The sequence below is a fragment of the Paramormyrops kingsleyae genome, chromosome 22 (assembly GCF_048594095.1).
Source record: "Paramormyrops kingsleyae isolate MSU_618 chromosome 22, PKINGS_0.4, whole genome shotgun sequence".
Taxonomy (NCBI): Eukaryota; Metazoa; Chordata; class Actinopteri; order Osteoglossiformes; family Mormyridae; genus Paramormyrops; species Paramormyrops kingsleyae.
The window spans coordinates 17803755-17831608 of NC_132818.1; the positions used below are offsets into that span (position 1 = coordinate 17803755).

General features: G+C 45.6%; 2 protein-coding genes and 1 long non-coding RNA gene across 4 annotated transcripts; 2 read left to right on the plus strand and 1 right to left on the minus strand.

The window, feature by feature from the left end:
* The first annotated feature begins 657 nt into the window (after positions 1 to 657).
* Positions 658 to 18097, plus strand: rundc3aa (RUN domain containing 3Aa). 2 transcript variants are annotated; one of them, XM_023829199.2, is made up of 12 exons: positions 658 to 728; positions 837 to 1070; positions 11559 to 11686; positions 11967 to 12100; positions 12660 to 12745; positions 12909 to 12998; positions 13912 to 13992; positions 14432 to 14597; positions 15573 to 15730; positions 15983 to 16102; positions 16601 to 16704; positions 17096 to 18097. In XM_023829199.2, exons 2-12 carry the CDS (start codon positions 964 to 966, stop codon positions 17236 to 17238), a joined length of 1317 nt encoding a protein of 438 aa, XP_023684967.1. In that variant the 5' UTR covers positions 658 to 728; positions 837 to 963; the 3' UTR covers positions 17239 to 18097. The 2 variants fall into 2 exon arrangements, with proteins under 2 accessions (XP_023684967.1, XP_023684966.1); XM_023829198.2 differs by having other exon boundaries at positions 677 to 1070.
* LOC111852870 (uncharacterized) lies at positions 5524 to 10174 on the minus strand. The gene is made up of 2 exons (XR_002840333.2): positions 9702 to 10174; positions 5524 to 8709 (listed from the first exon to the last, which is right to left on the minus strand). It is a non-coding gene; the product is annotated as an uncharacterized lncRNA (long non-coding RNA).
* A 149-nt stretch (positions 18098 to 18246) lies between the features above and the next one.
* LOC111852868 (protein FAM117A-like) lies at positions 18247 to 27483 on the plus strand. The gene is made up of 8 exons (XM_023829204.2): positions 18247 to 20641; positions 21785 to 21927; positions 23874 to 23969; positions 24067 to 24183; positions 24430 to 24546; positions 24664 to 24769; positions 24853 to 24985; positions 25798 to 27483. Exons 1-8 carry the CDS (start codon positions 20524 to 20526, stop codon positions 26036 to 26038), a joined length of 1071 nt encoding a protein of 356 aa, XP_023684972.1. The 5' UTR covers positions 18247 to 20523; the 3' UTR covers positions 26039 to 27483.
* Positions 27484 to 27854: the final 371 nt, after the last annotated feature.

Sequence of the window (27854 nt, forward strand, 5' to 3'; positions counted from 1 at the left end):
TCGCTCGGCTGAATTACTGGTTTTTCAACAAAATGACTGTGTTGATAGCGATTGAAAAAATGCCTACTTAATAAAGTATATAATATTAAAATATGAGCTATTTCACGTTGAATTCTATTTCTTTCACGTCTGCATGGTCAAATGATTATTAGTGCTCATAAAATACTAAGGAAATATAGGACAAGTTAGCTAAATGATTTAATTTCAAAACAATTGCATTAAAATTAGCCTACTTTGCAATGTCACCGAGCTACGATTTGTTAGGAAAACACAACAAACTCTGGCTTCTGCAGGTTACTATCAGCCTATGCCTTTGCGACTGTCATCTACACCAATCTGCAGAAAAGTCCGTGGGGCGCAACGACAAAGTTCAGCCACAGTTCAATGTAAATGAAAAACGCGCAAACGCACACTGCGTATCTACGTAAGCATCAGTGCAATTCGTTGAGTCAGTTTGATTCATTTGTGTTTTGTTATACAAAACTTAATGCAATTAAATTAGTCTTTTATAGTCACCAAGTACTATATATAAAATATATTATTTCATACATATTATTATGCCAATATGATACAGATCATGTCGTTTGCCGATTGATTAAATAACAGCCATTCTGCAACTGGGGATTAACTTTGTCTCCGGACTCCACCTCCCATCCAACACCTCTCTTTCTTACCTTGTGCTCAAATAAGCCGAGTTTCCGTCGCGTGACAGGGTCCGCATCCCTAAGGTGCGGTTCCAAAATCATCAGGGATCGTGCTTGACTGTAGGAAGAGTTGAAACCAGCTTCGGTGGCTAATTTTACACTCTGTATACCTTATTCCCCCCCCCTCAACAGTGGCATCAGTGGCATCGTCGTTCCTCCTGTCGGTAGCTGAGGTTTCATTTGAAGCGTTGCATCCGAAAGCCGCTGCAAGGGAGGAGTTGCGTGTCCTGGGATACCGGGGGCTCCCTGCCGGCACCGGATGGATTCGGGCTGTCTTCACTCAGCAATGGCTATGGGTCTGTCATCTAAAAAGGCATCTTCTCGGAGCGTTGCCGTGGAGCGCAAAAATCTCATCACAGTCTGCAGGTAATGCCCATGACGGCAGCATGCTTTCGGATAACATCGATGACAGAAGGGCAGACATTTATTATAGTGAGGACCTAGATCTGTGTTTTTAAATGATCCTACACGTTAGTTATTCCCGTGTATGCCCTGCTAGAGGGACATTTTTGGTAGCTAGCTAAGGGACTGGCTACCGAACATCTTATATGGTGTTGCAGAAATATGTATAACCGTGTTTAAATTATGTATGTTGATTTTTGCTGGAAAATTGGAGAAAGGGGAAAAACACCCTCTCTGCAAAAAAACATTTATATAAAATGTAGCACGTATAGGCCTAGTTAATTAGTAATGTAGGGAAATGCGCGTGACGAGCACTGTTTGTGGGTTATATTTACATAAACATTTATGTTTGGTTGCGCGATGATGAAACGCAGAAGGAATCTGCTTTGATGGTGGGTGGTGACGTGCGGTGCGCCTGCCCGCCGCTTCTTTGGACGCCTGCCCGTCCTCCCGATCTGCGCAGACCGCCTCGTCACGGCTGCTCTCTCCAGGCAGGCGTGTGCATCCGACCTATGTATCCCTTAACTAAACGGGAATGGTACTGGTTGTGCTGTTCCTGTTACAGCCGTCCTTCTGGGACAAGAACACAATCGGATCCCCTTGTTGACTGCTACATTAGTAATTTAATAGATATATACGCTTTATTACTCCCGGGAGGAAATTTCTTTAATTCAATAATTGCTTAATCATCGCTTAATTAGGCTAAGCAGACACCTTTAGTTATGTATACTTACATGTGTCAATATATGGTAGTCCCATGAATAACGACACAGTACTGAATAGCACATTGGTATGGCTTTATTTTTAGTGATTTCCCCCCTCCCAGTAACAAAACAATATAGCGAAATGGAGTAGAGACGTCATCGGCTACAAGAATACAGCATCTGTCATAGCACCAGTTTGGGCAGATGTTTGACACCTTTACACCGTGCACAGTGCTCAAAGCCAAGGCGTTTCTTTCATAGGGATGGGAAGAAAGCAATTGTTGTAACTTTTTAAATACCAGTCCTCTTTGGGGAGTTGTCAAGAATCTTTGCACATAATCTGTAGGGAGCGTTTTACTGGGAAAGACAGTGAACTAATTGTGCTCTGCTCATGGTAACGCCACTGAAGGGGACATCGTGGCTGATGTCATTTAACTCAGCGGCACTGCTCTTCAAATCTTTCTTACAAGCAGCATTGGTCGTAAGTGTTTTTAAAAAGACATGATTTCGATTTTATTTTTGCTGGATGCCATAACAGAGGATCGGGGAAGATACAAGTGGGCATGCCTTGATTTGTGAAGGGATTTAATGGTCTGCTCTTTCGGCGTCTCACAATGCCATTGCACAGATGAGATATCTGGCGCCAAATGAGATCCTGCGTTAGCCTATCTGGTCGCACACACAAGCATAAAAAGCACAGCACCTTTTCAGGAAAAGATTACAACACCATCAACAAAGTCAACCTTTTTTTTTTAGCAGCTCAAACAGACACAGAAAATGAATCTCGAACACAACACAGACACGCGTTTAAAAAACCTTATGACACAAGACTTAACAGACATTTAAAATAATTACGTTACTACGACATGAATAACACGCTGCATGTATATCCTGTTTTTTTTTTTTTGCTGCATTAGCAATGCTTAGCATTATATTATTGAATGATTCTAGCAGAACAACAAATATATATTATTCAGACATGTGCATAATCTGTGGGTTTCACAAACAATGGTAGCAGTCATTGGGATTTGGATGTAAAGTTACTTGTTGAACAGAAAATAATCTGTATGCTATACTCCTCACTGTGGCATTTATGCACCTGAAAATGGGCATTCAGTAGCAGGAGTTATCGGGCTCCTTGGCAGTGAATCTCTCTTCAGATGGACCGAGGTCCTGGTGTCGCCACCAGGCGGTCCGTGCATCTCCTTTCGGGGACGAAGAGACTCGCTTCCCGGCCGAGGGCGTGGTTTTTACGGCCGTCTTCTTCTTACGCTTTTACCGTTTATCTAAATTAGCCGATTATTATACTTTGACAGTTGATTCCCCGTCTTGTGTACAGTTCTGCCTCTGTCTATAACTGGCAGCTTCCTGGTGTATGAGATTTGCCCGATTACAGTAAATGTGTGAGGGTAACAGCACAAGCTCAAGCGTCAGTAGCTAAGGATGCGAAAACGATTACTTGGTATCTAAAACCACAATGAAGACGGGGAGCAACGTTGGCCTCCAGGCACACGGCGTCGGTTAGGTGTTAAATTCTCTACAGAGCATGACTCCCTGTGCTTCGTGTCTCAAGCATACATCAGCAGAATACAGCAAGCACTTCCCAGGCTCTGTTGAAGTAAGATGATGGCACTGACCTGAAGCACAGTATTTTCCTCTGTAGTCAAAGCAAAGGATCCTGAACATTTGACCCCACACTAATCACAAATTACAGACCAGGCTTAGATGGCACTTTGATCCCTTATCATATTCGGCAGTTGTGTTGTCCATCCTAGGTTGCATCGGTCGTTCTTACGCCCATCTGGTTGGTGGATCTAGTTAGCGTTTCGAGTTGCTGGGTTTCCCAAGTGAAAAGCTGGTCTTGTCTCTCGTGATTCTAGCTTTTCCCAAAGAGGTGGTGGTCTTGCCCCTGCTAAAGCTGGATTTCCCCATGGAGGAGGTGGTTCTGCCTCTTTTGATGGTGGTGTTTCCCATTGAGATGGTGGTGGTGTCCCTTGTCAGGGAGGAGTCCCCCATGGAGATGGCCGTTTTCCCTTGGGTGATGCCGGTGTTACCCATGGAGATGGCGAGCTTCCTGCAGTGTTACTCAGTTTTCTCTCAGTGCCAGCTTGCTGGGTTCTGCCACACCGCAGCCCCAGCCTGACAAAGGTCTGATCGCTGGAGAAGGGGAATCGGCGCCTTCTGTATTGTGGTTCATTTGCTGGACACTGAAACGCCCTCGCGAACAGGCCTGAGGCTAGATTCCATGTGTCCTGTAAATGGACAGAATCTGCCCACAAGTGTTACGGCATTTCGGGTGGGACAGTGGTCCAATTGTCTTGTTGCTATGGAAACAGCCTTGAATGGTTGAAGGAGACATTGTTGCACCCAAGGCGATTGGTAGTGACATCACTCCAGTTTTTTGGCACTGTTCCTGAATGTTTGCTATATTAAGAACTGGACCGAAGCAAGTGTGAGGTGCTTGTTTCTCGTGTCCTAATGTGATACTTTGGGATTTTGCACATAAATGGTTGTTTTTTTTTCCCCTCCATTTTTAATTTGCTGGACACCTGCAAGTTGCGTTGGACAAACTGTCTTATTGTTCTGTGATTTAGTTATTTATTACACACATATAAACTGTGACCTTGATGAAAGTCAATGAAAATGGATCTAGAAAATGTGCAAGATTGTGAAATAAATATGAAACTGAAGAGGTCCTTGCGTTCTATACACAGATGCATAGAGGATATATTTAAAGTATTATTGGATACTAAATGTATCTGATCTGAAATTGAAAAGTTACTACCTGTTTGGTGTCCTTCAAGAGTCTTTACCCTGGTGAATTAAATTTTTATGTATCATTCTGGGAATCTTTTGGATACCACCAAGATACGTTGTGGATGCCACCAAGATTTGTTTTGTAACCATTTTGCGTAGGAACCATTTACTACAAATACAGTAGGGTAGTGTTTCCCAAACAGGTCCTCGGAGCTGGGAGGGAGCAAAAACGTGGACTGTCTTGTAGGGAGCTGGGAGGTAGCAAAAACGTGGACTGTCTTGTAGGGAGCTGGGAGGGAGCAAAAACGTGAACCATGTGGGTCCCCGAAGACTGGGTTGGGAAACACAGCAGTCGTGTAACTATCTGTGGCTCCAGTGTGTTGGTTTGGTTGTGTGGTTATGATAATATGCACAGTCTCTACATGCTCAATCTAAAAAACATGTGAAATCAAGGATCAAAAAAACATTTTACTGTAAACAATAAAGGTATTGTTTTGGACTAGAGTATGTGTTGGTCTATATTAAAAAAATAATATCCAATTCGAGAGGTGGGTGTACATGTGTGGGGGGGGAGACACAGAGAGTCTGTGTGCTTGCAAATTTGTCTCAGGGGGCTTCAAACTCAGTTGCAATCTCTGAAATGTGAGGAATGGATTCCATATGTTCTATAGCAGTACAGTAGAACAGTTGTCCTGCTCCCCGGGGAACACTGTTGAATGGCCAATGGAGATATTGTTGCACACAAGACAATTGATAGTGACATCACTGCGATCTATGGCATTGTTCCCCCGCTGCTCTTATATGTTATGCAAGAGCAATACTTATACAATGTTCCGCTTTTTTTTTTAATGTGTCTTAGTATACGAGTCTCCGAGCTTATCTGATTTCATCTGGAGGATTGGTTTCTATTTAAAAAGCAAAGCATGGCTCCAAGACTAATTAATCCAGGCATGAACTCTTATAAAATCAAGTTTATTACAGAACCAGACTCACAACCTCCGACTGACGATACAAACCAGATTGATCAGTTAGAAAGACATGCAGACATATCACACAAGTCCTCAAATCTGATTCTAGGAATGGACTTGAAGAATAATAATAATAATAATAATACATAAAGCATTTTGGTTATTTAAGGTAATTACAAAATCAAGGGAAGTGTAGGAGCTAGTATGAAGGCAGTTGTACAAGTTTGTACAAAAGAACATCTCAAACCTTATTATACAGGTGACATTTGTACACTGAATTTGTATACTGCCAATGTCAGTTGATTTTATGTGTTACTGTATAGGAATCTCCAGTTAATATTACCAGCTCCATCCATCAATGACTGACACTAATCCACTAGGGGGCATCAGAGTGGGGGCTGCAAACAACGCTAGGCTAGTTTTGCGTTATATTTATTCTGATGTCAACACACCTCACCCGAGAAGTAGCAGAAATGTTAGAGCATCACAAGTTAGTTTGTAGAGTTAGGTAAACCCTCACTGGGGTTCTATGCTACATGCATGCTGACATCATCAAAATGTACTCTGTTGTTGCAAAGTGTGTGCATTTTAGTACATCAATAAAATGTTCAGCTTGCCAATACCAGCACCATATCTGTACACCGAAGTTTCCTCCAGAATTAATGTCGTATTTCTAAGAATGCTTGAATAAGTTTGGTTTTGTTGTCCTTAAATTAACGACGAACCGTTTTTTGGATACTTTTTTGGAACTGGCACTCTAAGAGCATCGATCTCAATGCCAGACAACGCGCGTATCTCCAAAGCAATGACCCTCAAGGGCAAATGTATCCTAACGAATAATGGGCCCCTGCAGAGTCAGAGGCCAGCAGCTTACAGATCGCTAGCATTTCTTTATGAACTGTGATTGACCATTTCTTCACTTTGGAATGGGGAATGGAAGGTCATTAACATTCTTTGAACTCTTGTGACGTTTCCAAGGTAATGCTGTCATAGGCTTTGGCTGTAAACTCATGGCTCTTTGAGGAAAAACCACTCTTTAAGTCTGCAGTACTCACCACCATGTGAAGCTCCACATTTGGGGTGAATCTCAATGTACGTACTTGGCCGTAATTGTGTTCTCGTGTACCCATTTTATGTCATCTTCCATCGCCAAAGACCAATTCCAGTAGAACCGAAATGCCTGCTGTACAGAGGACGGCAAAAACCCCTGGATGTCGTTCTTGCCCAAAATATCAGGGATACGTCGGTTGCATCGTCACCGAAGACCAATCCCATGATTAATTGCACCCCAAGTTTGTTCTTAGATGGCAAGTTCGCAAGACTGGTCTTGCTAAGACCACAAGTACGGTCTTTGCCTTTTTGATACTGAGATTCACCCTTGGTCACGTGGAAGCATGTGGAGATGCTTATTTAGCTGAGTCTGACGAATGACAAGGGTGGAGTCAAGTTCATCCTGCGGTATTCAAACTCCACAAAGGAGCTCAAGACTACATAAGTTCATAACTTGAGCTGTTTCTCCAAGAACTACAAGTGAAGAAAGCACTAATCCCCTTCTTTGTGTGTACCTGGCATTCTGGAATCTGGTTCTTTGAGGACCCCTACTATGCTTTTTAAGCTCCATTGAATGCTAATGTATCATCTGTTACAAGTGACTGTTCCATTGGTGTTCAATGGCTGTGATTTATCTCCTAAATAATGGCTGAGTCCCCAGGAATTGTCTCTAAGACCAACATCAGCAGTGTCTTTGTGTTGACAAGTGCTATAATGGGTCCTCTCAAGCTTTCTCTTGGGAGCAGCGCTGGAGTGTTTGTCTCTCTTTGGGACCAGAGCATTGAATCTATAAGGAAAATCTATAAGGAAAATCACCCTGACAAGGGCTATATATACAAGGTTTCATTACATACTGTGAACAGAAAATAAGGAGACTTGTAATAGGGTTTTCAACACCAGTTTTGTCATTTAACAAATAATAAAGCTTTGACTGGAATCCAGGGCCACATTTTGCACTCAGTCCTATTTTTTTGGGTTTTAACACAAAGTATTTGCAAACCTGTTAAAGAACTTTGTGGACAATGGAATTGCTCATTTTTATCTGAATCGGAGGGCAGGGCATATCCCAGAATCCCGTACTGGCGTTACCGACAGAACTATGACTCAGGTTTCACAATAGATCACCAGAGTAGATGAATCCATTAGTCTTCATCCTGACCTCATTATCTCCATATATAGGGAATATCTGACTGCTACAGAGTTAAATTCTACCTGAACAGCAGTTTAGATGGTGGAAGGCAGTCTAGTGAATAAGGCAGAAATTTTGCGGCAAAACATACATTTTCTGCCAGTATTGTTGATGGGATCATATATTATTTTTTTTTTTTTTCTGGTGTTTTAAAGTACTATCAAATCCGATAACGACTAACCTGTTGCAGATTTCAAATTTTGGCAGATTTCACTGATTAGTTAAAATCACCTAAACCTGGTCTGCCCAACCAGGCTACTCTCAGACCTGTTTATGTCAGTTTTATCTCTGTTAATTTGGATCACCTACTACGTTTCTTAAATACTTAAATACAACATTACCAAATCTTTCGATCAACATCCTGTGAAACCTTGTCCCTAAATCACATGAGCAACCCAAGTCTGGTTTGCTTTTTCAGTAACACCACCTATAAACTATAAACACCTATAAACACTCTGGCCCTCCTGTTACTCCATCATCCTCCGTCACAAACGTACATTATCACAAAAACACTGCTTCACTTTATACTCCAGGGGAAACCTACTGAGAATGTGCACCCTCTCATTCGGCTTTTTCTTCCCCACGTGATCCAGGATTATGCGTCCTTGGTCCTCTGTGATGTCCGACTGTCTCGGGGTGTGAGTGCTGTCCACCCCAACTGCATATTCTGCTCTTTATCTTGTCCTGAGTCCATCTCTCTGGCGACGCCCTGTGGGTCGTGTTGGAGAAACATCTTGTTTATCTGCCCGTAGTTATAATGGCGACTCTCCAACAAAAAAAAACAAAACGAAAATAGTACATCTGTCCCTAGTAGGGCGGACTTCGGTGCAGGGGCAGTAACTCTGCTGTTGTGTTTTGGTAACCAGCCAACAGCCGTAGACAACATGGACAAACCCAGCTGATCCCACAGACTGTGCCAGCTGTAGGGAGAAAAGCTGTGTGGAGAGAAGTTGGGAAATTCGATGAGTATGTATTTCTCCAGTATTCCAGTACTGCCTACTCCTGAGCCTCTGAGTATGTATCTCTCCAGTATTCCAATACTGCCTACTCCTGAGCCTCTGAGTATGTATTTCTCCAGTATTCCAATACTGCCTACTCCTGAGCCTCGGCGTTCAGTGGAAGCTCAGCCTAGCTGCACTTGTGCTTTGGAAATTCCTTGACAGTTTGTAATGCTAAAGCTATTTGCCTCACTTGTACATTGCTTTGATTCAGAGTCTGCGTCTAACAAATACTTTTGTTTAAAACATTTTTAGGCCCAAATTTGTGCCTGGAGGTTCTCAGCAGAGTGCAGGTATATACTGATATTGGTTTTTAAGGTACCAAAGAAAGACTAATTTTAATTTTTTTTAGTTGTTACCCAAAGGGACGAAAGCTTAATTATACTCTTATTACTGCGTCAAGGCCGCGAAACCATTTTTCACGGTGATTCTACCAAGCACTGAAGATGAGCTTCCACACTGAGCATTGCCCAGGGACATTACCCTGGTCATCAGTAAAGAAGTGTTATCATTTTGGATCAAACTCGAGGCGTACACTATTTACACATGTGCATACGCATTTACAGACACAGGACAACACTTTCCTTTCGGAAATGAAATATTAACAGGTACGCAGATGTATGCATACGCTGCTTAATATAGAGAAATGCACAATTTTTCTAGGTAAAACTGCTGCTAATTTGCATATATTCACAGCCACAATGATTAGCGCATCAGACACATTTGTGAGGGATAAAAAGTACCTTTGCTATTAAATCCTGCCACATAATTGTAGGTGTGAGAAAAGACGGCATCACGTTGACATTCAGCGTGTGCTAACATTGCGTACCGTTGCTCATTTTATTAATTTCGTCGTAAATAAGGCTTCGGCACTTTTTCCTTGTATGCAATTCAACAGAAGTCAACAAAAACAAGATTGTGTCACCAACCTGTTTCTTGGTGTGTTATGTAGCCAGTAGAGGGTCCAATCAGCCAATCAAACCCCTTCTTAAATTACGAATGAAACTCCCAGTATATGCGCCATTGAGTGTTACTGCCTCTGGTGATGATGTTTATGCCGACCGAAATGGCGGTCGTTCCCCTTGTGATGGTGACGTTGCGCACCGATACTGTGATCTTTCCTCTTCCAACTGTGCTTTTGCTCAGTACAAAAGAAGTATTGGCCCTGCTGATGGTGGTTTTGCTCATAGAGAAAGAGGTCTTGCCCCTGTTGACTACAGTTTTTTTCCTTAAAACACTGGACTTGCCCCTTGTGATGGTGGTTTTGCTTCTCAGGATGGTATCCTTGCCCCGGGTGAATGATGTCCTGCTCCTCTGGAGGGTAGTCTTGCCGCTGGGGACGGAGGTTTTGCTCTTCTCCTGGGACTTCTTGCCCCTTGGAGTGGAGGTCTGATCCATCTAGGCGGTGGTCCTGCGCTTGAAGATGGAAGCTTTGCCCAGAGAAGATGTGGTCTTGCCCCTTCGGAACGTATTTTTGCCGAATGAAATGGTGGTCGTTCCTCTCTTGATGGTTGACGTGCCCATGGAGAAGGTCGTCTTTCCTCTTTTGATGGAGGTGCTACCTAAGTTGATGGCGGTCTTTCCCTCAGTGATGCTGGTATTGCCCATCGCGCAGGGGGAAAATAGCCCTTCACATCACCTTAGGTTTCCCGTACAGTGCATCACCTGCAGCCGAATCCCCTGCTCTGCAGCCCTGCAGCCGCAACCTGAAGTAAATCAGATCGGCAGGCAAAGAGTGTGGGGCCCGTCTGCTGTTTTGCCGCATTTGTCGAGCAGCGAGACGTGATCCCGTAAATGCTTGGGATAGTTTCATGTGACCTAGAGTGGGCACAGAAACCCTTGGGGTTTTGTCGCCTACCGGATAGCACAGTGGGCCGATTGTCTTGTTGTCAGGGCAACAGCATTGGAGGGCTAAAGGCGACATTGTTGGACACAAGACCATTGTAGGTGACATCAGTTTGCCCCGTGGTGCTAATCTCCCTGTCTGAACTTGAAATTCCAGTCACTACTTATTTAGAGGATTGTTTACGTCTGTATTTATTTGCATATTTACCTTCCTCGTGGAGACTGGGGTAGGGGTCTCGGAAAGGCTGCCCCCTGCAGGATTGTTAGAGAAGGTGCCGAATTTGAGATGGCATGGTGATTCAGTGGTCAGTTCTGTGGCTTCCCACCTCCAGGGCTGCGGGTTCGATTCCTGTTCCTGGCTCTCTATGTATGGTGGTTGCATGTTCTCCTACTGTTTTCCCCTGCTTTCTCCTGCCCTGGACAGGAGGCCAGTCTCTACCGGGTGCCCTATGCATTCTGGGATTGCTTTCTAGCACACTGACACACTGTACTAATAACTAGATGATAAAAAGTTAAGAAAGATGGATGGATATATAATAATAGATATATTTAAAATATATATAATAATATTGAATAATAAAAGTTTTTTTTACCCCATATAGCATATTGGCGAACCTAAAACTAAAAACTACAATACTTAAACAATGACTTTCTTGAAACAGTGGCATTTACTGATATTATAAAAGAGTTAAACATAATTTAATGATCTTATATGTCTTCATATTTAAGCAAATATATTGCATCCATGTGACACCATGTCATGCTACAAAAATAAAACCACTTGCTAAGTGAACAGCGGTAGAGTTAACGCTATGCTGGACTGTCTACTTCATCAATGATGTACTCGATAATGAGAAGGTTTCCAGGAGCTCGTGTGTTTAACAGCGTATTGCATTTGGATGTGTCCTTCAGAGCATGGTGCCTACCTCTTCACCCAACAGGTTCTCCGTGAAGACTTTACTGGAGAAGTACTCAGCAGAGCCCATCGATGACTCTTCAGAAGAGTTTGTCAACTTTGCCGCCATCTTGGAGCATATTCTCAGTCACCGCTTCAAAGGCAGCACAGCAGGTGATGTCACACCTGCACAGGTGTGCGGATTGTGTGGGGGGGGCTGTTTGCGATTTTGACTTGCAGGAGAGTCAGGGAAGTCCATTATTGGAGATGATAATTTTGTGCATTTTTTGACCAATCACATAAAAGTTTATTGGGTTTTTTTTAGGTTGTATATTTGCATTTACATGGCAAAGGACTGACTCTGAGACGTTGACTTTGAAATTCCACCAAGCTACACATTATCCAGAGTGTCATGTGTTTCCAGTGTTTGGACAGTCATGTTATTTTGGGCCAGGTCCGGGCAGCTGGTTCAGCCATGACGGGCAGCGCAGCTTCTGGGACTATATCCGCCTGGCATGCACCAAGGTCCAGAACAACTGCATCGCAAGCATCGAGAACATCGAGAACATCAGCACTTCACGAGCGAAGGCAAGGGTGGCCCTAGCTTGGGGGGGGGTGTGTGGGTTGATGTGGTGGGGTGAAATGGGATGGGTGGGGGACACACACGATCCAACGCATGCTTTGTGCTACGCACCAACCCCTCCGTCGCCACTAACCAGACCCCAGACATAGCGTAGCCCTATCCCGGGACAGTGGCCCTTTGTTCCGGAAAGACCCCATCATGGACTAAAGGACCAGTGTGGGAGGAAGCTGCCAACCCCGAACCCAGGTCCCCGTGTCGTGTGTCGCCAACTGGTGCCAGTCGCAGCGGACCAACACTCCCGCCCGGGGAGGTCAACAGTGGCACGGTTCACAGAGGCTGATGCAGCTGAAGCAACGTTTTTCCCGGGAAATTGGGGAAGCGATGGGACCGAGAGGAGGGATAGATGGGGCGGGGCGTCGTTGATTAACATGGGGGGGCTCGGAAAATATGCATTATTATAGAAGGGGGAATAAAAGGGATGCGGGAGTAGTCTTTGGAGGGGGCAGCAGCAATGATCGAAGTTCTGCCTCAAGTTTGCTGAATAGTGCCTCTTTCCTCCTGCAGGGCCGGGCCTGGGTTCGAGTGGCTCTGATGGAGAAGAGGCTGTCGGAGTATGTGGCCACCGCCCTGAGGGACACCCGGACGACCAGGTGACTTCCGCACGACACCCGAGCTCTTGGACAGCGTCAGTCACACTGTACGGCATAGAGTTGCTAATCGCTCCCCAACGTCTGACCCGGAAGACCAGTGGTAGCGATGGGTGTTAGCATCAGCATTGTAACGGCTCCGCCCACTCTGCCCCATGTGATGCAGGCGGTTTTACGACGATGGCGCCATCATGCTGAGGGAGGAGGCCACGGTCCTCACGGGCATGTTGATCGGACTCAGCGCCATAGACTTCAGGTGAGAGACTGATAGCAGCCAACGGATCCTTCTCCCGCTTGAGCGTCTGGGTTCCGGCCACGTCTGCTCCCGTCGCAATTCACCTCGGACGCATTTACAGTTGTTGCGACTTCAGATAGCCTGCAGTGTAGGGTTTTTAGTCTCACTTCTGCCTAAATGCAATTTTCATTAAAATATATCACTATAGATATGTTGTACCTTTTACTGCAGGAATGAAATTTAGGCATCATGCATCTATGTCAGACTTAATATAGTCGTTACGGGTTAATAAAGCCTGCAATTGGACTAAAGGTTAAAGATGCAAGAGTCATATGCACAGTGAACAGTAGCTCCACTATGCAATGAAAATCTTACTCTATGTCCTTCCGGTAAACACAAGCTAAAAACGTGTAATTCAAATGTGCTCTAGATGATTTTTTTAGCCATGTCAAAATGGGTTGGTATGACAGACCTACATATCTTCGATGGCACTGAAATGCAACTAGAAAGCAATTAGAAATATAAAGCAGGTTCTGTACCCATCTTTTATTCAAGAAGATAATACAGTCCTGCCAAAACAGCAAAACCTCATTAAATCTCCTTAAAGTTCCTTCCAGTTCCTCAGTGTGGCCTTACACCTGCAGTTATTTGTGTTAAATAGTAGTCAAGCATGACTCTTACAAAAACACCATGTGTGTCGACTTCCTCATTCCTTCACTTAAAGTTCAGCACATTTGCTTAATTCCCCTCAACCGAGGAGATGTTGTTATTGTTGGTTATATGTTGACGTTGTTGCTTGTTGTTGATGGTGTTGTTTGATGCTGATGGTGTTGTTTGATGATGTTTGTTTGTTTGTTGTTGTTGTTGTTGTTGTTGTTATTGTTGTGGTGGATTTCCTGGTCTCATTAACTCCCCATCACCTGCCGTTCCACAGCTTCTGCCTGAAAGGGGAGGTGTTGGACGGGAAGTCCAGGGCTGTGATCGACTACACGCCGTACCTGAAGTTCACGCAGAGGTGACATTTGCTGACCCATTTCTGAGTGGGTCCTCGTGATACACAGGGACAGCAGATGGTTGTGGTTTTTGGGTCATTTCCCAGCAGAGGATTGGGGGCCTGTATCACAAAGCCGGATTTCTCGCTTAGCCAGATGACTTTTCGGATTTAAGGTACCCCAGTTTAAATGGACTTAAATGGACTTTAAATGGATTGCTTAAATTTGGCTCAGGCTACCTTATATCCGACAAGTTATCCGGCTAAACAAGAGATTCAGCTTCGTGATACAGGCCCCTGCTGGTGTACCCACAAGTCCTTTAAACCGAAATGTCACTAATGGTGTTCAGCGTTAATGGATATAAATGGGCAGCCAAGCATCATGGGGTCTTTCTGTGACTATGGTATTGGGTATGACGGCGGAATTGGAGCATCGAGGACAGTGAGCTCTCTTTTGCTCCAGCTACGACTACCTGAGCGATGAGGATGACCGGCACAGCGTGGACAGCAGTGCCAGCGAGGAGAGCCTGCCAGAGCACCCGTACATCCCGCTGGTCACCGACGAGGAGAGCTGGAGCACCAAGTGTCGCAGGATGGAGCACAAGTTCAAGATCGTATACGCCCAGAAGGTCGAGACTGCTACATCTTCAGTGTGACTGTTCTGAACGAACTGGGCCTGACATGCCTGTGCTGTCTCTCTCCTGTGCATGACTGTGCTGTCTCCCTCCTGTGCATGACTGTGCTGTCTCCCTCCTGTGCATGACTGTGCTGTCTCCCTCCTGTGCATGACTGTGCTGTACTACATAACATGCCTTGTTTCTTGCTGCATCTGACTGTATCGAATTATAGTACTTCCTCAATCCTGCACAAAACTGTGTAGCACTTTATCTCATTGTCTCCTCTATGTAACTGTGCCATGCTACAGTATATGTTGTCCTGTGTGTGACTGTGCCTGTCTGTGCTCTAATATGCAGTACTGTGCAAAAGTCTGAGGAAGTCAAAGATATTGTTTAAGTGTATATTTGCTCAGGAGAAAACAAACAATTTAACATTAGAACATAATTAAGACTGCAAATTAAATAAATATTAACAAGAATTTCTTCTGTGCTCCAAAAACTTCCTGATATCTTGCTGGACGGCTAGATGAACGCCGCTTCAGTTCCCAAATCCCTCCTCAGGGGCACCTCAGCCATTCCATAATTTATATAACTCAGTGAGGTATTGGTTAACCTAACGGTGTGTGCTAATGGTACTAAGCTATTACTGGGGTGGCTTTAGGAGCGATTTTCCAATGGCTAAGCTGATACACTTTGACAGACATCAAATAATAATGAAGATCATATAAACATTGTTTCCTTTGACTGCCTGAGTCTTTTGCGCAGTACTGTGTAACTTCTCCCCGTCGCACAGCAGTATCTCTTAGATGTTTCTATTTGATGTCCATATCTGAATGTGCCATATTTAGATGTCTTGCATATTGATATTCTGTTTATTACTGCTTCTTGCATTGCGACCAGCAAAATCGAAAAATGTCACCTCGCTGTATGACTCACGGATCGTACGGGCGGAGGTGACGGGTTTGACTGCGGGTTTGACTTTCACAGAGCTACCTGGAGGAGCTGGTGCGTTTGCGGGAGACGCAGCTGAAGAACCTGGAGACGGAGAACAAGCGGCTGGGGGTGAGGCTGGACGAGCTGCTGCAGCAGAGCCAGCAGGAGAAGAAGGAACTGGAAGACATTGTATTGGAACTGCAGGCCCAGCTGTGAGTTGGGGGTTACCCAGAATGCATTGCGAAGGGCACACCCACTGCCCTATTATGAAAAACATAAATATTCCCTTAATATAGTGGCTTTTTTATAAACATGGACACAGACCTGCATAGACATGAACACGCCAACAATAGCACTAGTAACAGGCTCTGCCGCCCACGTGCTCATACTTGCATATGAGAGCGTGCCGCCCCCTCGCGCCGTAGCGGCCGCTAACCCCGCCGCACTCCCTGTGTTCGCCACAGGGCGGCGCTGATCCCCTGCGACTCCAGCCACCTGGCCAAGGAGCTGCCCCTCTCGCTGGTCAATCAGTGGCATCGACTTCAGAGCCAGAACAATCAGGAGAATGTCAAGCTCTTCCGCAGGTGTGTCTTCAGGCCAGAGACCCTATCTGTGCATAACCCTGGGCTGGGGGGCTGGGGCTCAAAATTGTGCAAGTTGGTAATAAAATTGAGTAGTAGTGTTCTCAACCCAGTCCGCAGGAGACCCACCCCAAGGCAGTCCACATTTTGCTCTCTCCCTGTTCCCAGCCAATCAAGAACACTGAATACCTGGTACAGGTGTGTGTTGATTGGCTGGGAGCTGGGAGAGACCAAAAATGCAGACTGTGTGGAGGGGGGTCCCCAAGGACTGGGCTTAGAAAGACTGGATTAGTGATACCAACAGCAAAGCCAGAACGTGCCATCTGTAAATTTTGAGAGAAGCTCTCAATTTGGTTTTGTTATGGTGATGTTTTTTGCTAGTAGCAGAGAGCTTGCCGTTGGCACATGTTAGCGGCTATAAGCCCCTGATAGCCACCCTGCCTGCTGGGGAAGCAAGCTGGGCTCACTGCCTGCGGGTCTGTGCTGCTCTGGCTTCGGCAGGAGGAGCTTCCACAGTCTGGACCAGCTGTCCACCGAGACGAGCCTGAATTCTGATTCCCAGAAGACTGATGGGCCCCAGAATGGTGATGTGTGGTGCTCCACAGGTACCGACACACACACACACACACACACACACACACACACAGAGGTTAGTAATTATATCTTTGTGGGGACTCTCCATTCATTTCTATGGGGAAAACTCAAATCCCAACATGACGACCTTAACCCGTACCCAGCCCTAACCTTAACTATAAGTAACCAAACTAAATACTTTTGGCATTTTTACTTTTTTATTGCATTCACAGATCTCTGTGAGAGCTGAGCATCTCTGTATCACTGTAGTTTCCCATTTCCAGCCCTGGAACCTCGGGGGCTGCACAGTTCATTTGTGCTGGACCTGATGTAAAACCATTATGGTCCATCGAGCCGCAGGGACTGGAGTTGAGAGAAAAATGTCCTGCACTGCAGCATTTGCTCATGTTCCCTTTCTCCCAGGCAAAGACTACACGCCCTCCATGCTTGGCCTGTGTGGGTCTTTGGCTTCCCTTCCCAGCTGCAAGTCCCTCGCAAGCCTCAAGTCCAGTGAATGCCTGGTGAACATCAGCACAGAGGACAGCCCTGCTCTCTCTCCCAGCTAGGGGGCGCCAAATCGCACACTTAACCACAGTCAGGTCTGAATGTGTCGAGGACTTGGGGGTGAATGAAAGTCCCCCTCCCCCTTTCCTCCCACTGTCTGAACATTTTGTCTTCTAATGGTCCCAAGCACCAGTTCTGAAAAGAAAATAAATTGAAGGGCAGACAGATGTTGCAGGACAAATTGTCTCCCATTTCTTGTTTAGCCCTCTCCCTGTGCGATGACATCATCTGATCCAGTACACAGTAGTGTCATAGCACCATATTAAACTCTCCCACACCAACATACATTCATACTCTTCAGGGCCAGTATTCATAAGGCGATACCATGAACCTACTATATCTATTCTCAATATGTGTCTAGTGGCCACTATCTTTTCATGTCACATTGTATCCCAGATAACATGGACTGGGCTAATTTTTTTTTGCCAGATATTTGGCAGCCAGTTTCAGCATCAGCTTGGTGTTACTCTGACTGAGTGATCGACGAAATTATAGCCATTGATTATTTGACTGCATGTCTGATATTTCCCTTCATACTGGAACATTGATGTGTTTCATCATAGTCATATCCTGTTATTAATATACAAATATATGCAGATGTACAGTTATGTCACCATGGATGTGTATATGAACACCTGCAGCTTCCAGTTCTGTGTAATGATCTTATTTTATCATTTATGTTGTTTAGTTCATACATATATTTTTTCTTAGCCCTAGTTATGATGTATTTATTCCTGGAGAATGGGGTGTCCTTGTCGTTCTGAATGAATAATGCTCCCTTTTCATTGCCACAAAAAAGTAACAGACCGCAGTGGTAAATTAAAGTTCATTTCAAGTTTAACTCGAGTCAATTTAAAAATACGCCACTGTCAAAATGCATTTGTGTGATTTGTGTAAAATATAGATCGTAAAATTCCCTCCTATGTTATGCCTCAGATTAAGATTGTTCATGTTCGTTTGGGCGTCACTTCCTCGCAGATTTAATTGTTGCAATTTTCCAGGGTCTTCACCGTCCTGCAAGTCAGAAGGTGACCTTCTCTGTCAGTGAGGCTGTAACTCCTCCATCACATTTCATCAGCTGGGTTTTGTTTGGTGTTATAAACAAAGACATGAATGGCACATAATATGGGATTTAAATGAATTTGACAACCGTATATTTGACTATTTTGTCTCGAATGCAGTAGCGACTGATTTTAATTTTGGATATACTGCCCCCTAGTGACATTCTTACTAAACATACGGTGACCTGAATTTATGTCTGCTCCTAATGGGGTTTAGGTCTTCTGTGCGGGTTTGTGTGGGTGTTTCTCAGACCACACATTACTTTTAAGGCCGGGTATGTTTTTCACAAGTGATTTCTGTTAGCAGAATGCTGACTGCCATTGTTTGCACCACACAGGATGCCCGTATTAAAGCAAATAACTGCATGGTCTAGGTCACAGCTACAGTCCAAGACGTCCAGAAAAGCGTACTTGACTAAAATCTTCATTTAATAACTAGCTATCGGAAACAGGGAACTGCGCAATAAAGATTTTGGAAGGTTTAATAGAACCTTTCTGGAATTTAATTGTGCATACATCTAAAGTTCGAGTTCATCTGAGGAAGTAAAAAAATATCCTCGCAGCAATATAGACGACAACTTTTAAGGGAAAAACTGGTAACTGAGTATTTACGTAGCTGATTGCTGTATCAGCAAATGTATTTCACTTCTCGTTCTTTTACTGTAGCAGTCCGGATTGAGCGCTTTGCTCATGGATGCCGCAGCACCCCAACCCCTGAACTCGAAGCTGAAACTGGTGATTTCGGGGTGCACTGAAATTTATGCAGGCTCAGACACATATGCAGATTGCATACGTGGGTTCCGTGAAATGGGGAAAGAAACCTGCCCATGCATAAACCTCCTCGCATCTCAAAGCCACCGCCTTCAGCTGTGCACCGCGTCGCGTCCGGCCGCGCGCCGCCACGCATCGGTCCCGCACTCCAACTATAATCCGTTTACCGAAAGGCGCTGCATTCCGCGCAGATACAAATGCACATACAAAACGGAACTAGCGATAGGTATTTTCTCTTTTTAAGAATGCATATTCGACATTTTGTAATAAGCTAACATCTCTATAGCGGTCATCTTATCAGACCATTATTATGATTTTTTCAAAATAAAGATGTAAATTTGTCTAAAAGTCTCATACGCCGATCACTTTCTCTGTTTTTTAGACCAGGGCTATCCTCCTTCATAAAAGCTATCTTCTCAGGGTGCTGCGTTACATTCCTTTTACCAAATGATTTATGCATGGCGCACCAGGTGAACTTATAGATACTATAAGAATAACATTTTCATTAAACAAATTATGGTCCGAAACGGAGAGAAATCTATAATATACTGCAATTGAGCTACTGAGTCCCTGTACATGTATATTAATCGCCTGATTTAAAAAAAGTAAAAAACATAATATAAATATTGAACAAGTAATAGTTCTGTTCTATATAACAAATCCCCTTAAAACAGTCTCATAATAACCTTAAACAAGCCTTCCGCATTCAGTTGTTTTACAAAACCCGATCATTTGCATGTATGTGTACGTTCATCAGATAAAAGCTGACAAGTAACTTAAAAATCATCCCACGCCTAAAAAAAAAAAAACTTAACTGTGCAGCAGCCCGTCCGAACTAAAGACAGATTGCGAACAAAGTTGGAGGGGCGTGTCTGACTGGGGGGTGGTTCTCTCTGAGATTGATTGATCTTGGACGAATGGACTTGAAGTAGAGCTTCCGATTAACCAATAAAATCGTGGATTTCATTTTGCCCCGCCCTTTTCAAGTAAAGTGGACGGCGGCAGCATGCGGCTGTTGTCAGTTTTCTGCAGAGAGTTACCAGGCTTTGGGGTGCAAAGCGAAAAGTAGTTTATAAGTTTGTAGGACAGCAGTTAGGAAGTGGTATTGTAGTCTCACCGTTACTACACTGGCTGCATGATGTAGGAGGAACGGGCCCTGACCCATTTTAACACTAATCCGGACATTTCTTTTCCGGAACGAAACATCTTAAAACCGTAGTTATCGCCACAAAAGAAACCGGCTAGTTAGCATAGCTTCTATTAACTGCTAATGTGGAAAAGACGGTTGTTATTGGTGCAGGAAACTTAATGCACGTACCTAACAAAGTGCATTTTGGGTGGTTGACACAGGGAGACGTATAATATATTTAAATCCCAGGCAGTCAAAAATATATATTTTTTAGAAATTTGTGAGCCGGCTGTGGAATAGGTTGTTTGCAGGCACCTCTACCAAGGATGTCGTGCCGAGCTGGGATGGTCCGGGGCGGCAGTTCGGCTCTGCAGCCGCTGAGAGCCACCGTGCACTTCCAGCTTCGGAGCGGGACGCAGCTGCGCATCCGAGATGCCGGGCCAGGTAAAATGTCAAAGGGCTGGGGGAGCCCAGGACACCGGAAAAAACAGTAAATTGCAAGACCAGAAAAGGAGGAGTCACATAAAAGGGAGCATTTACAAGTTTTTATGTCAACTATTTGTACGTTAATTCGTGTAGGCATCTCTATATAAGATGCCATCACAAGTGGTTACCACGCAGGTACAATGACATGAAGTGATGATCTGATAAGAATGATCTCGACACTAATCCTTTTGCACAGCATGCGGCTCGCACAGCTTTGTAAGGCTGCTTATCATTCTTTCACGTATTTGCTGATGCGGCGCCACAAAACTAGCGCACGGAGCATCATGCCATTAACCCGTGAATTGTGAGGGCAACTTGGGTTGCAGATCCTCCATCTGCGAAATCATGCCACAGGTTGAAGCTTTAGTATAAGGTATTACAGCCGTCATTCATTCGTGTAAGTTATTATTATTATTATTTTATTTATTTTTTTTTGGGGGGGGGGGGGGGGGTTATTCAGGGAAAGATGAAAGAGGTGTTTATTTCCTTGTGTTTTCCTCAGTGATTTTACTCGATGAAGAAGCTGAAACCAGGTGTTTTAACTGCCAAAATACAAGTTGTTATACACATTCATCCAAGTCCTGCCTAATCTGTTGAGGAGCCGAGTCCAAAAAATAGGCTTTGTTTCTATGACCTTCTGCTTTAGTTGATGTGTCCCCTTCGTACATGCGCTGAAGCGATGGCTGGCTCAGTCACTTGTGTAATATGAGGAATCCAGCGGGCCACCCGCTGGCTGCCGGCCCGTCACCTGTTGTCTCGATGGCCACCTAAGGAAGGTGGCACGGTAGAAAACAGTCACATCCGCACCTCCAGCTGCCTGCATCTCTGCCCTTGCCAGTTAAATTCCCACGGGGCAGCGAATATTTTCTTTCCTCCTCATTGTTTTTCTCCAAACAGCCGGTGATTTCTAGCGGTTACGCGGGTTAGGGTTATATTAAAAATGGAATATATCAGCATGTTTGAACCGTGATCTTGTTCTGGTTAGTATTTTCACCCTATAGTAATGCCTCAACCTGATCTTTACATATTTACCTCGGAAACTCTTGATTGTAGCAGATTACCTTGAGTTACTGGTTCTGTTTTTCTCTTATGGTTCTTAAGCTGAGAAGACCAAGTCACGCCCGCCAAAGCCCAGCATTCGACGGACCCTGTCCCTTGACACCCTGATTATGCCATACCTTCAGGGCCACTGGCCAAAGGAACCCGACTACAGCAGCTCCTGTGTGAATGACAAGGCCACGCAGGTGAGAGCTGACGTACCCTCTTGCAGGTCCCATGGGTTGGCATTGGCCTGCTTTCCATATCTGTCTCAAAGTGTGGACACAACACATCAAGCTGTAAATGATCAGACTGGCCCTTCAGAGGTGAAATAGATTATACTGTGGAATGAAAACTTGTTGTGACCAGCAGGTGGCATAGTGGTTTAGGTACATGGGTTTGAAGGTGAAGGTTGCTGGTCAACCCCTGAGGGAGGTAGAGAATCGGACACATTCCAGTAAAGTCCAGCTGTATGGCTGAATAAATGTTGCAGGTTGTTTTGGGTAAAATCTTTGGCAAAACTAGTGTGTAAACAATTTCTAACTCAATTGTTTTTACTACTTAAAAACCTATGGAACTTGGTGCCCTTTTGAGAGAAAAATTATGCTGCAATTTTTCCATCCGTCTCCCTGAGAAAGGTAAACATTAAAAAAAAATTCTAAACTCATTCTAGATTTCTGTTCGTATATTCTGCTCAAAATGTTTTTAAATTTCACGACCGTATATGGAAGTGATTTTTGCTTGTTTTTTTTTCTTTTTTTTAAAGCTTGTGTGTGTGTGTCTGTTAATTACTCAGATATCTTTTAGGCTCTGGCTGAGGGCCATGGGCAACTGTGCCCCTAGCTTGCTGTATATATTACCCATCCGCCCTGCCTCACACATTCAGTTCCACCCCCTGCCAGGCCAGACGGATTTCTCAGTGAACAATCTGCAACCCGCTATGCATGGCGGCCACTAGGTGTCGCTGTTTATTCCATTCCATTCATTGTACTGACCTACATCAACTGTATGTAACACCCCAACCCCCCCCCCCCCCCCTCCTAAGTCTGCTAAGGCTCGTATCAGACTCTGAAACATTAGGAGCTGTCATCCAGAACTTTCCACCCTTGTGCTGTAGTGCAGTGGGTCTTTTTATAGCGCCTGTCCTGTGATGGGCTGGTCGTCACAGGCAGGGACTGTCTGTGTGGCTAGGGTGTGAACCACGTGTCCTAGAAACGCATCCTCTGGGTTGAGAAGCTGGTTGGGCTGTTCGTTGTCCCCGCCCAAGTCCAGTGCTGATCTGTCTTCAACGGTGCTTCTCCGGGACGATACAGGCAGTGAGTTTTTTTTTTTAGGGGTGCTGGTTTGTGACCAGGGAGAGAACTGTGGATGGAGGTGAGTTTTTGGGGCATTTCAAGGGCGGTGTCTGGAATTACATTTACTACGTCTGATGGGGGCGGGGCAGCGGGGAGTGAACATGAGCCGTTTGAGGACTGTCCAAGCGTAGGACCTTCAGGCAGTGGAGGTGAGTCCAGGGTGCTGGGCAACACCCTGATGAGGCAGAGGGGGGATGTTGTTCCCATGACTACACGCCCATCTCTATTCTGTGGTTTCCATGGCGCCGCCGCCTTGCTAACGTCCGCCCCTGACTGCCGGGAAGCATCACTCGGTTCATCGGCGTCAGTTTCCGTTGGAGACTGGAAGCCACACTGAGCAACAGGTGGATGGTTTGCATAACAGAACTTCTTCAGATGCATAATACGGTCGTGGTGACGCCCATCTGGATTGAGGCTGGCCACCTGGGGGGGTCTTTTCTCTCTGGCCACCATGCTTATTTTTTTTCCCTTCATTTAGAAGGACTCCAAGATCTACACTCACTAGTTTGCTGTGGAGCTCCAGTGTGTAGAAGATCTTGTTGGTGTCAGCATTCTTTATGGAAATATTTTGTGTGTCTTGAAGCAACTCATTACCTCACCGTGTCCCTTTATATCAGATGCCACCACAGGATTAGTTTCGGAACATTTTCAGCGCTTCTGAGCTCCCTGTGATTGGCTGGATCTTGTGGTGTAGCTTCCTGTGATTGGCTGGATCTTGTGAGGTGGCTTCCTGTGATTGGCTGGATCTTGTGGTCGTCACACCCAAGCTTTCTGACTGGCTGGTCTCCCTGTTGCAGACGCCCAGCTCCTGGTCGGAGGAATGCCGGGGTCGGAGAGGAGGTGGTGGACACAAGCGCTCTGCGTCGTGGGGCAGTGCAGAGCACCTCAGGGAGGTATGGACCATCCTACGGCACAGGAAGGTGCTGTTGTAACACTCCTTAACCCCACCCCAAGAAGAGGTGACTGGTACTGCCCCCCCCCCCATTACAGATCTCAAACCTCAAACACCAGCTGCAGAAGCGATCCAAGCGTGCCTCCAGGGGGGGTCCTGATAGGGATCACCACCAGCTGCACTCTGCCAGGGGCCCTGTACCAGGGGCCACACAGGTACTTCTCTTTTTTGGGGGGGGGGAGGGGCTTCACCTGGATATTGTCAGGGCTAAGAAATGCAGTGCTTATTCATCTTGGGCTGAATTTATGAACAAGAGGCAGGTTGTATGATTGGGTGGGGGGGTGGTGGTTCTGGACAACTCCTGGGCACAGCCAGTTTCCGCAAACACACCAGTAATTAAAACCAGTCAATCTGTGTAGTAGATCCACAGTCTCGGCGCCTGACCTGCAACTCCTCCACAGATTTCCCCCCACCTACCCCTCAGCCGGATCACCCCCCGCCTCCGCCACAGCGTCGAGGGTCTCAACCTGGAGCTGGAGGGGGTCTTTGTGTCAGAGGAGCCCGAAGATCAGCGCTCTGTAAGTTTCACACCCACCAGCTCCCTCCCTACGGGCAGTGGGTTTGGAATCTGTGCCCGTGCCCTAATTTGACATCCCTCCTGTGTGGAACATAACGCTTGGGTACTTTTCCGGTAGGTTCTAGACGTTCCCGATGGACGCAGGGCACCCATGCCTATGCAGAGATGCAGCAGTGGGTCTCAGAGCGACCCTTCCCCCTCCCCCCACCTCCTGGGAGATACTCGTGAGTTACTCGGTCGCTATTTCTCCTCCCGACCCCCAAGCTGACCTTTTGACCGTAAGATGTGCCTTTTCTCCCCCCGGCAGCATTGTGCCCATCGCCTTCGCCACCCCCAGTGGGCACGGGGTCGCCCCCCTTCCTTCATCCCAAAAAGACCTACGCGTTCCAGAGGGAGCCGCCCGAGGGCTGTGAGAGAGTGACAGTCTGCGAGGAGGCCCCGTAAGTCAGTCCGTGTTCAGCGCCACACGTGTCTGCGCATGATAACTGGCTGCACGAAGCACACTGAAATCTGTATCTGCGGCCAAGTGTTGCAGACTGATATCAATGTTGCATAATGCTGCCCCCTAGTGGTACTCTCAACATCTGCATGCGCAATCGTAGCGTAATCAACAGTGTGGAGGATGAGACAGTCAGGGACAGTAAAGTCCTCCCAGGAAGGCATTATGTCAGAAAAGCGTTAGAGTTAGACTTCCTGTGCTCCATTTTTGGGGTAATTTTCCAGAATTTCCAGATTTTACAATTTAGTGCTGTACAATTTAATGCTGTCGCCCTTAAATCGGCAGAGCTGAAAAACACGCTGATGAACACAAAGCCTGTCCCTAAAGAAGCCTGGCTCATTTGCTTACACATCTCAGTTTCTGGAGGATTTGAGAGTCAGTTAGGGGGGGATTTCTACGAATTCCACCCCAATATTCAGAAGTACCAAAATAACCCAGCTGGTTTGGTAGTTTAGGTACTGGATGTTTTGGTACTGGTACTCGACCGGAAGTCAATGGAAAAGGGAAAGTACCAAAAGTATGGTGCCTTGTGCAATGGAAACATGCCCTTTAAGCTTGTGATTTGGGTTTTGGGTTTAGGCTTGGGCTTAGGGTTGTCTGCCATCCCCCTGAAATGGGGAATTGGGGGAGGATTTGTAAGCCCAGCTAGATGGGCTCTTTCTGGGAGGCTTTTCTGGCCATCCGCAGTCTTTGGGATTGCACACCTCTGGCTCTCCTGCTTAGTCGTTCTCTCCTCCACTTGCTTCCCACCAGGTCTCCTGCTGTTGCCCAGCTGTTCCTCCACTCGTGTCCCGACCCCAACAAAGTGAACTTCACGCCCCACAGGGGCTCGGCATTCTGCCGCGTCAGCCTCCTGAAGCCCCTGCTGCCCTCTGTGGACCTCCTGTTCCGCGGCCTGTCCGTATCGCCCGTCGCGAGCCGGGCCCCAGCCGACCCCGGAGTGGCCGGAAGCGTGGGCACCTTCCCCGACCCTGCTTGCACCACTGCCGTGTGACCCAGGAGGAGCCCCCCCCCCCCCCCCGGGAGGGAGTATCCAATGAATGTGTTCATGGGAATGCAGCCAGCAAGGGGCCAGCAGCATTGGATCAGCACAGTGCAATGCCTGGAAGGGCCAAAGGTCAGCTTGGGATCGGCTCCTGCAGATGCATCATGGAAAAAAGTAACAAGACTCAGTTACAACATAGCTGTTGCTGTGCCAGGTTCTGAAGCAGCCCACCATGCCTTCTGCGTACTAAAGGTGCTCAACAGCTTACGGTATCATATCATATCAAATCAACAGCAGAGAATGTATCCCATTTCTGATACCCACGTGTCTTATTTGGTGGCTTGGCGAGAAACGAGAGAGTTCTCCATTTGTCCCTTGTTTTTTGGAAATGCGTGCTTTGTTTATGGCGGAGGATTTTCACTTCTTGGATTTTTCATTTCAGTCTGTTCCTGGCTGGTTACTCAAATCTATCCCCTGTAGAGCTGCCACTAAAGTGGGAATATTTCTTGCCTGTAAAACCCAGTCGCCTTACACTACTATATAAGTGAATATGCGCAGTAGGGAGAGATAGAGGATGTTCCTAGCTGCTTCTTCGTAGCGCGTTTACAGGCTCCTACGTGGGACTGAATGTGTCCTTCAGAAGAAACTCATGCCTGAAGGCATGTGGATGAGATGTTGGATTTCCTCAGGCTTCCTGACCCCTCACTGCTGGTCCCCAGTCAGTGTGTTTGCTGGTCGGCCTGCTAGTGGATTTTTTTCTAGATGATAAAAATCTTTCCTGTGTTGAACTTATGATGGTTGACAGTTCACGGTTTTAAACATTTAAATGATGGTTGGGCACAATATTTTATATAGCAGATGCCTTTCTGTTTAGTTGGATGTATATTGCCTAATCACATTTGATCCGTAGCTGATTTGACTGAAGATGGAATTTGTCATAATCTAAAGGTTAAACATTGACTGAATGTCATGTCATCTGATAGAGAAGTGGCATGACCAGTCCAAACACTTTTAAGTGTCACAAAGCTTGTAGTGAGTTTTTTTCTTCTTTAACCTGTTCAACCAGCCTCGCAGCTTAACCCACAGAAACTGACTTATGTGTGCTTTCTTCCATTATGTAATGCTGAATACTCTTTTTGTGTGTGTGTGTGTGTGTGTGTGTGTGTGTGTGTGTGTGTGTGTGTGTGTGTTTTTTTGTTTTGGTAGGTTATACAGTGGATGAGAGCACCGCTGGTTCTAATGTTAAACGATAGCTTTAAGTATTAAAAAAAAAAAAAAAAAACGAATACAGAATTGTATTGAACATGATTTTTCTAAGTTTTCTTAAGAATGATTGATAGGGAAATGAACACAACACAGCTTGAGTTCACGGAGAACTAATGTCATATACCCTACAAAGATGTTTTGTTTACGGGCGGATTAATTTACTTGCATTAAATTATACTGCCACCACACTTTCCCTTTTTCCCTGTGTGTTTCTGTATTCCATTGGCTATATTTTGTCTAAGACTGCATTACCAATCTATAGAGCCGGTGTTCTGTCCAGTTGAGCTACTTTTTCGAGGTAGGCTACCGTAGTGCTAATCGATAGCCCTAACCCTAACCCCCAAAAAAACCCTAGAACCCTTACCCTAACCCCAGAACGGTGGAACTGCACATGCGCAGAAAGGCTCGATGGTATGTCTCGATAGGTAGCTCAACTCGTCAGAACACCGGCACATGTTTTTGACTAGGGGGTGTGCCTAACACCGAATGTCACGCCCATTGCCTAAACCCAGCCTTTAATACTGCCCCAAGTTACCTTGTTTAGACCAATGAGCAACAT